We start from the raw sequence: 13,434 nt of genomic DNA, 5'->3' as shown, positions 1-13,434 counted from the left end.
GGTTGTGCAGCAGTGTGTGCATGGTGTGTGTGCAGGGTTCAGGTTGTACAGCAGTGTGTGCATGGTGTGTGTGCAGGGCTCAGGTTTTGGGGCAGTGTGTGCATGGGGTGTGTGCAGGGCTCAGGTTCTCCCGCTCACGGCGACCAGGGGAGCGACTGCGAGTGCCCCTTTCTCTCTCTGCAGGAGTGCATGGCCTTCTGAGACTTCATCCCTGCTCTGTCATGCCTGCTTTCCTCATCCCAGCAGCATTCCCTTCCCTTAACCTGCTTTTCTTCTGCTGAACTCCCACCCCTGCCTCCTGTATTTGCAGATGGTGGTTTTCAAACTGACTCGATGCAATCCCCAGTTCCACGAGGCTGGAAGAGCAGGCAGAGTGTGCAGTGAAGGAGGGCAGAAGGCTGCCAATGGCAGGATTGGCCAGGGGAGGAGGACAGGAGATGTAGGAGGACAGGGAAATTTATGCATCTCATTTTTATGTGTGATGCCCTCGTTTATAACTTTCAAGGTCTGATTTGACCTGTTCCTTTCCTGAAGTTACTTATTTCAAAGGATTTGTCTTTGAAATAGAATTTAAAACTATTAAAATATTGAAACAGAGCTATTCAGTTGTCTGATATTTTCATGGTAGAGGATTTTTCTTTAGGTGTGGGATTTTTCTGAGCATATTGTTTACAGACATATCCACGAAGACAAAGTAAATTTCCACTGGATATTTGTCCTTAAATCATTCAGGCAGCTATTCCTTGTTCTCTGTCTATCAAGGTGTCATCTTTCAAACCTCCCAAGTTTTCAGGCTACAAAAGCTGCCTTATTAAAATTTAGTTGTTTGGGTTTTTTTAAGGCCTTTCTTATTTAAACTAACAACCAAAAAGCCTTAAAGCACCTTCTGAAGTATGAGAGTATTATCAGATATTTCACTCAGATATGTTAAATTTCCCTTTTTCAGATAAGGGAGGTTAAGAAGGAACATAATGATGTTGTTATGAACTTGTGTTCCCTTTTCCCTGTCATGGGCTGGCAGGTGATTCCCATCCTCCCCAGGGAGAATTGAGGGAAGGGCAGTTCTTTGTCCTGTGGTCTGGGTGCTTCCCACAGAACCACTGCTGTGATAAAGATTTACTTACTCAGCATTTTAGATTGAAGGAGTCTGGAAGAGAATGTTTGGCTGAGTTTAAGGGGTTGGTGTCTCTTCTGAGCTCAGCCCACAGTGTCACTTATCTGATGAGGATCTGAACCTGGTCCTGCTCTGAGCTCTGTGCTGCTCAGCTCAGTGCTCAGTGAAGAGTAGGATGGTTTATTTTTTGCCAAGTGTGTAATTGGTTTTTTCAAGCTTTTTGGATCAGAAAGGTTTATGATGCAGTCCTTCCTAGTAAACTCAGGGTCTGAGCTGAGTTATTGTGTTACTAGTATTAAAAGATTTGTTTCAGAACTGCCATCTAAAAACTACAAAACTTGTCTTGTTGCTGCTTAAATGCTTTCCTCTTACACTGGTATTTCCTTCCTTTCCTTTTTCCTTTTTCCTCTTTCCTCTTCCTCCCCCTTCCTATTTTCCTTTTCCCCCTCTTCCTGCCTTCCCTCTGTCTGTGTGTCTCTCTCCCAGATCTGAAAGATTTTCAGAACAATAAACATAGATACTTGCTAGCCACCGAGAATCAACGTCCTGGCAATTTTTCCACAGCCTCCATGGGGTCCCTCACTGCATCTCCATCCTCCTGCTCTCTCAGTAGTCAGGTGGGCTTAACATCTGTGTCCAGTATACAGGAAAGAATCATGTCCACACCTGGAGGAGAGGAGGCCATTGAGCGTTTGAAGGTAGGTTTGGAGGAGGGTAAATGACAGTGAGCCCGGGAGAACTTTCCGTCATAAATAGATCCTGTCTCTGCAGGATGGTGTCTGAAACCCACTTAAAAAGGGCACTTAGTGGTGGGCTAGAAACTGGGTCCATGCACCACCTTTGCTGTTAGGATTATTTAGGTTTAAATGTAGCCTGGAGCTACGATTAATTATAAATTAAATTCTTGGGGTTTATTTATGGGCCCTCTGCTGCTGTGGTAATTATGGAAAATTTGATCCTAAGTGTAGACTCCACGAGGCCTGGTCAGCACTAGTGTGGGCCAAGTCTGACTTGCAAATGCACTCAGCTTTCAGAAAAGCAAATTACCCCAAAGTTGAAAAAAAGGAGGAAGAATAATCCTGCCAGTGTTGTCTTGGCCCAGCCCCCACAGATTAAAATGTGAAGCACAGAAGGGCAGTGCTTCCCCCAGACAATGGCAGCCTTGTCCCAGTCCTGCCCGGAGCTGAACCTCACACAAGGGCAGCACAGGGAAGGATTTCTGGATTTTTATGACAACCCCCCTCAATCTCCAGGGGTGGATGAGTGGGGAGAGCTGGCTGTGTTTAATCTCTGCTTGGTTCTCCTGTTTGTCCATGAGACACTGCCACAGGAATGGAGCACACACTGCATATCCCTTTCCTATTGGAAACCCACTGTTGCCATGGAAATAACAGTGTGGTCTCTGCAGTTCCTTGGCATCCAGTTACTGAATAATGTCTGTAAATCAGATGTAAAAAAAAAAAAGGGGGGGGGGAAACAAATTTCGGTGGTTCAAAATAAAGCCTGACTGTGGTTAGATATGAAGTCATCTTTTTTTCTCAACTTGCCTTCAGGGCTGTTTACCCTTTAAAAAATTAAGGGGAAAAAATTAAAGTTTTAAAGTTCTAAGAGTGCTTTTTATGTATGAAATGATTTTGAGGCCCAAACTGAGCACAGACTTCAGTTGCTTTGTGTATTGTGTGAAGAACTTTGGGAAGAATTGTGAAACAGCTTCTGGTGTTCTCACACAGGAATCTGAGAAGATCATTGCAGAGCTGAATGAGACATGGGAAGAGAAACTGAGGAAAACTGAGGCCATTAGGATGGAAAGGTCAGGAATCGGAAGCGCTGTGGTGTGGATGGTCTGTGGAGAAGGGAAAAGTGTGGAAAATGGAGATTTCACTGTTCACAAACAAAGGAGCAGCAGAATGGTGCTGGGGGATAGTGGGGCTGAACTTTGTGTTGGATGTGTAACAGCAGGGGCACAGCTGAGGGAGAGCCCTGCTCTTCCCTGGGTTCCTTCCAGTTCAAGTTGCTGTTCCACAGCCTGTCAACTCTGGGACTAAAGTTTCCAAACTCGCCCTGTTGTGCTCTGAGCTGGTGACAGCCCTGGCTAGGCTGGTTCAAAGTCTAATGCATTCATTACAGGCTTTCATTAGACCTTATTTGTCTAAGAAACCTAAAATATGGTCAATATCTTGCTTTTCTCTCTCAGGGAGGCATTGCTGGCAGAAATGGGAGTTGCCATTCGGGAAGATGGAGGAACCTTGGGAGTCTTCTCACCTAAAAAGGTAGAGAAAGTTGATAACTCTTGCATCATGTCTCCAAAAGGCTGATCAGCCTGAGAGGAGAGGGGGATGAGGGTTGAGCTTCTGTGTATCTTCCTTCAGAGGAGGAAACTGCTCAAGGAGAAGTTTTGCAGCTCCTTGCATGTCTTGATTTGGTAGCAAACCAGAAATGCTCCCTCTGAAGTTTGTTGCCACTTCCTACAGTAGCTCTGTGTGACCTTCATGTGCTCTACCTGTTCTGCTGTGAGACACCCAGGGAAGTTTGAAGTCTTGTTTAGGTGCTCTTCCTTGGATTTGTTTGTTAATCCTTCTTCCCCTTGGGAAAAGGGATTGTGAGCTAGTGAACCACTGGACAGAGGGGATGCAGGGGAATATTCCCTTCAGTGCTTGTCAGAAGTTCTATTTTCTGAAATTTGAAAGAAGCACAACTGTACAGGAAAAGGGCATAAATCAGTGCTATTGCTATAAAATTATTGTTAGCAAAGGAACTGACTCTGCAGGTAAAGCAGAATTATTGAAGAAGTACAAGGAAAAGAACTTTCCTCAAAAGTCTTTGAACAAGGAGCATGGGGTAATATTTTAGCCTGAAACGTGCTGGTTTGCAATTAAGTTGGTAATAAACTTGATCTAAAGCTAAACAGGGACCTGTTTAGTGGCCTTGTACAGAAGAGTAGAACAGCAGAATTGGTTAAAATGTGTAATCCTTCACGTTCAGCAGTGTTAGACTGTGATGTTTGGGGTAGGTGGAACTCCAGGAATCTGCTCCAGGAGTGCCTGAGGTTTGGAAAGATGCTGATTCACTGAGTGTTCTTTACATTTCTTTCTCTTATATTATGGATCCTCATCTCCTTTTAGATTTTCCCTCAGAGGCCATCAGCTCTTTTTGATGATTCTTTTGGGGCATTTTCAGCTGATCAGGTTTGTGTATAAATGCCACCTGGATTAAGTAGTTGCTTTGGTAATAGATAGTGTTTATTTTTACCCACATAGGATTTATTAGGAGAAGTAAAACTCCCGACCTAGTCCTGTCTGCTTCTGTTCCTTGCTATCCTTGCAGTTCCATTAGTTCTCCTTCTAGTACCTGTGGCTGCTGTTGTGAAAATTTAGAAGATGTAGATAGAAAATTTGAAGGTGTTTTTTTTTATAAAGACTTTAATCTTCTGAGGTACCAGGATGTATCTAATCCTGTGCAGTGAGTGCACAGTTGGGTTTGAGCATCATCTCTTACAAAGCTCCCCATTGCCTGTGACAGACCCATTTTTGCAGTAAATGCCCTCAGATACTAAAACATGTACATACAAGATACAGCTTTGTTTGCAAAGTGTTCAAGGGGTGCAAGTCCTAGTGGTGGAACAGCAGTTGTCTACAGCTGGGGTTTAGTTTCTCTTCATTTTTCTCTTGATTTAAGAGCTTTATGCAGCTCTAAGTGCTGGTTTGAATGCAGTGAACAGTGATGACAGCATGGGACATCTTCAGCTGTGGTTTTAGGTCACCCCTATATTTTTAGGAGTGAAAAGCTTTCTTGTTTTTCCCTCCTTCCCGTCTTTATAGTTAAATCTTCCACTGGGTACTTGACAATTAAATTTCTTCATTCAAAACCAAGTTTCATTGTGAACATCCAGTAACTTCTGAGCCTCAATAAACTGAGTGCTGTTAACATGTCTCTCAAGTGAACCTTTTTGCAGCTAGAGTAAGTTGAGGGCAGCAGTGTTCCCAAGGAATTTTAGCCAAATTTACTTCCTTTTGCTAAACTTACTCTGTTTGAGGGTAACAAAGGGACAAGTGGCTTATTAGCAGTTTCATTTCTCTTTTATCATCTTTCTTCTTTAATTCTGTTTAACCATTTTTGCCTTTTCTCTTGTGCTTGTCCTTACTGCCACCTCACTGGGTAGATTTTCACACCAAGGCCTTGTGACTTGTTTGCTGATTCCAATGGGGTTTTTTCACCAAAGAAGGTTGGTTTAGTGACCGTAGTGGATTTAAATTTAGAAGAAGTTTAGATGAAGAGCTTTTTAGCTGTTTGTATCAGAGAGTGTTGGTAGTTTTAGATTTTATTTTGCTGTTAACAGACTTTGCTAAATGAACACCTGACTTGTGTTGCCCAGGAAAAGCCAAAGTTGATTCCACATCCGTTTCAAAATTTTACTAAAGAACCTTTTCTGCTCTTGGACTTCTCTTGTCAAAGTTCACAGAGACTTTACAAGGATTTTTTTTTCTCCAGTTGAAGCCTTTGTTCCCTCTATGCATTGATATTTCAGATAACTCAGCAATCTGAGCTGTGTTTCTGCTGGGACGTTGTGATGCTTTTCAGTACTGCAAGAAGTTACGTTGGAAAAAATACATTATGGAATAACCTCAAACATGGCAACGCTGCTGGATCATTACACATCCTCCACAGCTGCAGGAAGGAGCCTGGAAGCAGCATCTCAGCTCTCAATTAACTTTTTCTCTCTGTTCTTTCAGACTCCTCATCTTGTGAACCTTAATGAAGATCCCCTCATGTCTGAGTGTCTGCTCTACTACATCAAAGACGGCATCACCAGGTGAGGGTTGCTGCTCACACACTCTCAAGTTGCTTCTTTGCTTCCTTAAATCCCCATGTTGGAGACTCCCTGAGTTTAAATAACGACTGTGCCCTGAGCTGTTCAACTTGCAGGTACAAATGAAGCATGAGATTGCTGTAGGTGGAAAAAAAGAGACAGAAATGCATTTCCTTTGAAGTTGATTTGGTGTTTGAAAGGTAATGTGTGCAGCCACTCAGCTGTAAGAGGTTGTTATTACACCTGGGCAGTAAAAGACAGGCTGACATCCCCTCTGAGGTGTAGGAAAACAAAAGTAATAAGTGCCTGAGAGATTTTGATGGGTGCAGGATTGAAAACCACAGCAACTGGAATATGGATGAGTGTTCACTTTATTATTTAAATAAACTGCTATCCATGCTTGTGCACAATCAATGTATTCTGCATTCACATGCATGAGATAAAATTTAATTGCCACATTTGGAATTTTAAATGGATTTTATGCCAAAATTTGTTGTCAAGGCAGCTGGAAGGAGAGAGGTGATTTTTATTATCTTTGGAGCACCAAGCTGTGTTTGGTTGCTTAGTTTGTACATTCCTGGGGAACAACTGGAGGAGAATACACAGACAGGGGCTGGTCCTACTCTAATATGCATTGGGCCTGCTGAAAGGAACATCAAATTATAGACAATTTAGCACAGAAAGATGAACAGAATAGCTTAGGGCTTAAAAAATAAATGTTGAGCCTAGCTAGCTGACATCAGAAATGTGTAAAGTAATAAGTAGAGCAAGTTCATGAGCATTAGGATTGGAAATGAAGTTGTCTGTATCTAGAATTGCTCAAGTACTTGAGTTTGGAATGGGCATAAATCTTCATGCTCCAGGGATGCAGCCAACCTCTTGCTGTCTGAAGCATCAAATTATTCAGCAAGAGTCTCCTGAGCCACTTTTGCTCCTTTGTTGAAGTGCAGATGGTGATTATTGGGAGGGATGATCCCTGTCTGCCAGCTGAAAACACACTCTGCAAGTTCTTGTCACTTATTTGTTCTTCCTTCTGCATCCTTTTCTAAAGGGAGAAGGAGATGCACAAGAGGGAAATAATTGCATTAAATCCAGAGGTGTTTAACATTTCAATTCTCTCTTCAAGTTACATGTTTTAAGAGAGAGAAAACTTCTCTTATTGTGAAGCTGTTCTCGCCCCCTCCGTGGTAAAGCTGCAGTGCAGAATTAAATGCTACTTCAAACCTTTAAACTTGAAGGATAGTCTTAATAGTTTAGACTTTTTCCTGGATATTTCTGGGCCGTGTTATCCTACACAGAGCTGTAGAAAGTGTCTGATTTGCTCTTGAAATATCTTCTGTTGGACCCAGGGTCGGCCAAGCTGATGCTGAGCGAAGGCAGGACATTGTGCTGAGTGGGGCCCATATCAAGGAGGAGCACTGCATCTTCAGGAGTGAGAGGAACAACAATGGGGAAGGTAAAAACCTGCTTCTACTGGCAAACTGTTGCTGAATCTTTCACTCCTCACTTGCTACTTGGCCTGGGAATACTGGGATTTGGAGTTTCTCTGACCTCAAGAGAACAATCAACTTTGACTCGCTGTTTTCTTCAGTCTTAGGGGAAGAAAATAAAATTTGTTTAGGTGATAACAGCTTCAAATTGCAGGCTGCAGCCAGTGTAACAGTTAACTGCAAACATGAAAAAAAAATAATTTCCAACTGCAATATGTGGAGATGTCAGTAGTATTGATTTCCTCATGGGGTTTATTTTAACCAGCACGACATCCAGGAGTGATTCACTTTTTTGGTGTTAGTGTGAAGACAGGCAGAAAATGAGAGGCCTTGGGGGCTTGCACACTTTTGTTTCTCTGAAGTCTCACTCGTCAGTGTTGTTTTCTTTGCAGTTATTGTTACTTTGGAGCCTTGTGAACGATCAGAAACCTACGTGAATGGCAAGAGGGTGGTGCAGCCCGTGCAGCTGCGCTCAGGTGAGAAATGTTACACTGCATTTTCCTGTAGATTCTCCACATGTGACATCTCCATCATGTGTAGACAATGCTGGGTGCTGTTAAGGGACAGGGTCACCTTTCTGGAGTGGAGCTTTTAAACAGAAGTTGGTACTATTCTTCTCTCAGTTTGTTTTCTTGCATCCTTTGCTCCACCAGCTCTAAGTGTATTTAAATATAATAAATATTTAAATATTCTCTGCCACGCAGCATCCTGCCTGTCCTGCTGCTTACCCCCATATTATTCAAATATTCTTGCCCAAGCCTGTTGCCCTTGGCAGTCTCAGTGAGACAGAGCAGACAGACTGCCAGTTGCTGATGGAAAATTCCCAGTTTCCTGGCAAAGCTGAGATCTGACCCTCTGCTGGAGCACAACAGCTTCTCTTTGCTCTCATTAGATTTCCCACTCAACCCCCTACATTCCTTTGGAAATGCATGAGGGGGAAGAATTAGAGAGGAGGGAATGACTTCCCTAAATTGTGGGGTTAGCATGTCTCTCTCAAGCTCTGGTGCCTTCTGTGTTTCTCTACCGTCCCCCATTTTTCTACTGGTAAAAAAACCCCTAAAATCAAGCAAACAAAACCCACCTCTGAGTTCTTTGTACCAAGATTTGAGCATTTTTGTGGAACCAAGTGCAGTGACTTCAGTACAAGAGTGGACAATAAAGGAGGGACAGTTTTTGCTGTTCTGTGCTTGCATATGGTTCATATTGAATACCATGACTGGACAATTTATTTTCTATTTAAAGAAGTACATTTTTCCCTTTTCTTCTGCATCTAGAAAATTGAGTTACTAGAAGAATATAGACATGGTCTCTGACAACTATAAGATCCTCTGTTTTAGTCATGTATTAATAAGGACAATTTTGGGTACTTTGGAGGTGTATTTAACTAGGATGCCTGGTTAAAATTTTAACTCTATTAATGTGCTCTCTGGAAGAGCAGAGACATTTTGATGTCTTCCAACATGCACATGGGGACATCTGATAACTGTAGGATTTAGCCAGAAGACTTAACATTAGATTTCTTCAGCTCTTTTGACATTGGTATAAAAGAAGCTGTAAAATCCTTCCCTAAATCCCACTGACTAGGACTCCAATAAAATCAATACATATAAACCACATTTTAAAGCAGAGTAAGCACCATCCATGTGTTTCAGTGTTTGAAGTCAGGCTTTTCAAGCTGAAAGTTCTGCTTTAAGTGGCTTTTGCCTGTGTGGGAGGAGAGGAATGGGATTTAGTGATGTGTTTGATTTACTGCAACTGTTGGTCCCTCTCCCAGGTTTGTCCTTTAATTCTTTATAAACTCTGCTGGGATATTAGATTATTAGATTGGACCCCTGAGGGTGATGATGTCCTCTGGGAGCAGTTGTTCTGCCCAGCAGTGACTGTTCTGTACAAACCACTCTCCTTTTTTTCTTGTCCCCTACTTAACTTGGATGTACTCAGAAATCTTGCAGGGCAATCCTTCCTTAGGCTGTCACCCCGTGGGATAAATGGGATGAATCCTTCAGTGATGCTTTTTAGGGCTTTTGGAATCCTTTAACTCCTGAAAGACTTAAACTTCTCTTCCTATTTCCAGGAAATCGTATAATCATGGGTAAAAATCACGTCTTCAGATTCAACCACCCAGAGCAAGCACGGGCAGAAAGAGAGAAAACACCCTCAGCTGAGACTCCCTCCGAGCCAGTTGACTGGACATTTGCTCAGAGGGAGCTCCTGGAGAAGCAGGGCATTGACATGAAGCAGGAGATGGAGAAAAGGTAACAAAATAACTCAGAATTTCTACCTGAAACAAAGAGGAGTCAGCAGCAGGTTGCCAGGTTCTGCCACACAGCACCTCTGCTCCCCATTGTGGCAGCTCAGAAAGCTCCCTCCTCATTTTACTGTAGGGTTTCAGTGTCCCAACTCCTTTAAAAATCACGGGTAAGCACCTGCCACAAACCCTCCAGACCTTTTGCTGAAGGGCTGAAGCTCACAGGGAGTTGCAGCTCCTTTGAAGGGCAGTGATTTTTCCTCTTGTGACTGAAATTTGGGGACTGTGGGTGTAGAATAACAACCCCATCATGAAAATAATGACCTCTGACTACTTGTGTTCTTTTGTTCATCTTCAGATTACAAGAAATGGAGATTTTATATAAGAAAGAGAAGGAGGAAGCTGATCTCTTGTTGGAGCAGCAAAGACTGGTATGTGTCCTTACTTCTGATTAACTATACCTTTGGCAAACAGTAATTCCTGTCCTTGCTTATCTGAAAGTTTAGGAAACCTGCTTGGGTTGTCTGCACAATGCAGTTCTCCCTTTGCTTTCAAATTCTTTGTGTCTACAGTGAATTTTCAGCAGTGTGAGCGAGCTCCTTCATGTTAATTCAGAGATTGTGATTGACAATGAAGAGGCTTTAATCAATTCTTGTTGGGATAGTTTGGATTTCTTGCAAGTTAACCTGAAAGAAGGGCATTTTTGTGCTCCTGTGTTTTTTGAAGTTCCTTTTCAGTAGTCTATAAACAGCTACTCTTTGGGGTGTTTGCCTTTATTTTTGTCTTGGACCACCAGAACATACTAATTTTGTGCTGCCAAAGAAATTCTTAGAACATTGCTACACCAGGTGTATTTTTGGAATGATGTCTGGAAATGTTGCTGCATTGTGCATGTTTTAACCCTTCTCCCTCCCCTGCATGGAGTTCCTTGTGAGGGTCTTAGTGGTCCTGGTGGGGTTATGCCCAGGGAACAGTGTGCAAAGAGAATGTTAACTCCTTCAGAACACTGGGAATTCCACTATTCCACATGTTTCTTAACTAGGAAGTCTGATAACTGAAGTCTGATATAGGAAGGCTTCAGTCTCCTCACAACAAATCTCCCTGAAGTGCATTACAAATAGAAATCACTGCAGTCTTCAAGCACCCTGTGAATTTTAAAGTTAAGGCCAAGCCCAGGAATGAAATGTAGATTTCCTTTAGAAACCTGAGTCTCCAGATCCTGCTTTAGCTGGTTGTCTTCAGCCTGAACACAGATGGAGTTGTGCCTGAATTCTGCTAAAAATTTCAAACTCATGATTCATTTGTTTGCAGTAGGAGATTGAGACCACTGAAAACTGTGGGTTTAATGCATGCTGGGCTTTAAGCTATAAAGCTGTTCCCCTTCTCACAAAACCAGAATGGAGCAAAGTACTGTGGCTTCCATAGGAAGAAGCTACATAATTTTTCATTTTTTTTTAAATTTATATTACACACTTAAAGACTTCTGCATCTCTAATTATATCATCACAAAGGAATAATTTCTTGGATGGAGGGGAGTGGCTGCAGACTTTGAACCAAAGCAACCCTTAATTCAGAAAGGAAGTTAAGATGTGGCTAATGTAATGTTTCATCTCTGGAATTTTATAGTTAAAATTTGGGTAGCTGAAAGCAGTACAGCAAAAATCAGTTCAGTGTGGAAATAAAACCAGTTTGAGTATTGAGTAACTTCTGGCACTGTGTCAAATGGGATGCAAGTAATGGAATTCCCTCCCTTGAATTTTAGCTGACAGGCACAAGCAAAGCTGTTGTATGAATTAAAGATGTGGAATTGGCTGTCTGGGAAGCTGCTTCCAATAGGGCTGCGTTTATAAAGTGCTGTGGAGGGAATTTGTTTCCCCAAATACTTCAGATTAAGGGAAGGCTCTTTAGAGAGTGGGTTGGTTAATACTGCAATAAAGGTGCTTTTTCTTCAAGCTTGTTTTGTTCTGGCTGGTTTCAGTCAGTGGGCAAAGGTGGAATACCACCCTACATCATCAGCAATTCCTGAAGGACGCCTTTCCTAGTTGTGAGGGATCATATCAGATGAGATCCTTGGTCCTTGAGCAGTATCCTGCTTATCACAGCGCTCAGGAAGAGTTTTTCAGGTGACAGCAGAACTTCTGACCCAGTTTGTCATTTCTGTGTCACTGTGCAGAGCCTGGGATGGGCAGGATTAGTGCATCCCTCCAGCAGCAGGTGAATAATGAGGGGGAAATCTGGGAATGCACAATGCTTGTGTACCTTAAAAGTATTTACATTGCTGCCATATCCAGCTGCAATATCAGGTTCTCTAATTTACTGCTGTGCAAGACTGATATTGAAATACAAATACTCTTCTTGGTCTAAATTGGAGTATGATGTTGGATATAAGAAGCTGACTAATCCTGTTTACCAGATTGCTTTGGTTTTGTGCTGAGATTCCAACCAATTTGGGTGTTTATTTGTTAGATGTGCTGTACAAAAAAAGATAAACAATAACCCTTGTCCCCCAAAATTCACAGCTAGAATATATTCGCCTTGCTAGCGTGACTAGGGCATAGAAATAGCCGTTCTCCATTTTACAAATTGAATGTGAAAGTGTGTTCAGTAGAGCTAAAATGGTCTTCCTGGTTTTCTGGGCCATAATGGCTCTGCAGTGACCACTGATACTGGACTGTGGGTTTGTAGCTGTGCTAGTTGGTCTGGGTGGCCTCTGGGTGCACTCAGGGCAATGACACAGTGGCTCTTCGTCAGCTTTTGGTACCAAGACATGCTTTACCCATAAGCAGTTCTGTGGTAGTTTGGTAACCTGTCAGAATCCTGTGGAACTTGTGAGTTAATGTTGCAGTAGTTCATGTTTTGCCTTTCTGGTCGTATCCCTGAGTGGTCAGACTGCACAGTGTCTTCCTCCAGGGCACCTTTGGTTTCCACTGCAATCTGCAGCTTGGTAGAGGCTCTTTCCTCGGGCCACAAATTTTGTCAGCTGTAAACTCACAAAGAGTTTATATTCTGTTTCTAAACCAGTGTTTTGCTTTTATTTTGTCCTAAATCAGAAGTTGATCGTCTAGTACTAATTCTCAAAAACACAAAAGAGTCACAAGAAGCTCCAATAACGTGAATCTTGACCGTAGGGCAGAACAGTATTTCCTTCACCCCCTTCCATCATCCCAAACCAAATTCCAGTGTATTCCCCATTCTTCGTGGTCATCCACGCGAAGTCTAAAACCCAGAAACCCGGCGTTCTGAGTCAGTAACCTGGGTTTCCTTTTGTTTTAGAGTAACTGGCTGTTATTGTTCCTGGTTTCTCATGTATTATAAATCTCCATGTGGAAAACAGGGATGTTAGAGAGAGGCTCATTAGACACCGACGGCTGTGTTGGATTGAAGATCTTTGGATCGCAATAATCCATAGGACATTTTGCTTGTTAATGAGATGTCTTAACTCACTCATCCTTTAAAGAAAAGTGGTCTGACTTTAATTCCTGGTTGCAGTAAGCAGTAATGGATATCCTTAACTTGTGGTGGCAGTTTACCTGAACAAACATTCCTAGAATATGGAAACGTGAAGCACTGCTCAGTAAAAATCATTTAGCAAAAGGTGGAAAACTTGTAATGAAGAAGCAAAACACGCATAATGCTTAGCAAGTGTGTGGAAGCTCCAGGCTCTAGGGTGTGAGAAGAAGACAAGTCAAGGCTATCAAATAGAGAATTCATATTAAAACAATCTAAAAAAAATAAAAAAGTCCTTACTCTGCATTCTGCTGAAATTCATCCTTCG

At 42.3% G+C, this 13,434-nt stretch overlaps 1 protein-coding gene across 8 annotated transcripts in view; it reads left to right on the top strand.

Moving 5' to 3' along the window:
* Positions 1–13,434, top strand: part of KIF1B (kinesin family member 1B) — an 86,062-nt gene that overhangs the window by 28,973 nt on the left and 43,655 nt on the right. For 5 of the 8 annotated variants that reach the window (XM_027703047.1, XM_027703046.1, XM_027703045.1 and 2 more), the window contains 8 exons: positions 1,679–1,812; positions 2,845–2,924; positions 3,309–3,384; positions 5,845–5,924; positions 7,271–7,377; positions 7,804–7,887; positions 9,486–9,666; positions 10,018–10,090. In XM_027703047.1, coding sequence (XP_027558848.1) covers positions 1,679–1,812; positions 2,845–2,924; positions 3,309–3,384; positions 5,845–5,924; positions 7,271–7,377; positions 7,804–7,887; positions 9,486–9,666; positions 10,018–10,090 — 815 coding nt within the window. Of the gene's footprint in view, positions 1–1,600; positions 1,813–2,844; positions 2,925–3,308; positions 3,385–5,844; positions 5,925–7,270; positions 7,378–7,803; positions 7,888–9,485; positions 9,667–10,017; positions 10,091–13,434 lie in introns of all 8 variants that reach the window. The other 3 variants (XM_027703044.1, XM_027703048.1, XM_027703043.1) reach the window with 1 other exon arrangement.

The sequence above is a fragment of the Neopelma chrysocephalum genome, unplaced genomic scaffold, assembly GCF_003984885.1.
Source record: "Neopelma chrysocephalum unplaced genomic scaffold, ASM398488v2 Primary Assembly neopelma1_200, whole genome shotgun sequence".
NCBI classification, from domain to species: domain Eukaryota; kingdom Metazoa; phylum Chordata; class Aves; order Passeriformes; family Pipridae; genus Neopelma; species Neopelma chrysocephalum.
Note: the sequence above shows the minus strand (reverse complement) of the source record. Positions and strands in the feature narration are given on the sequence as shown.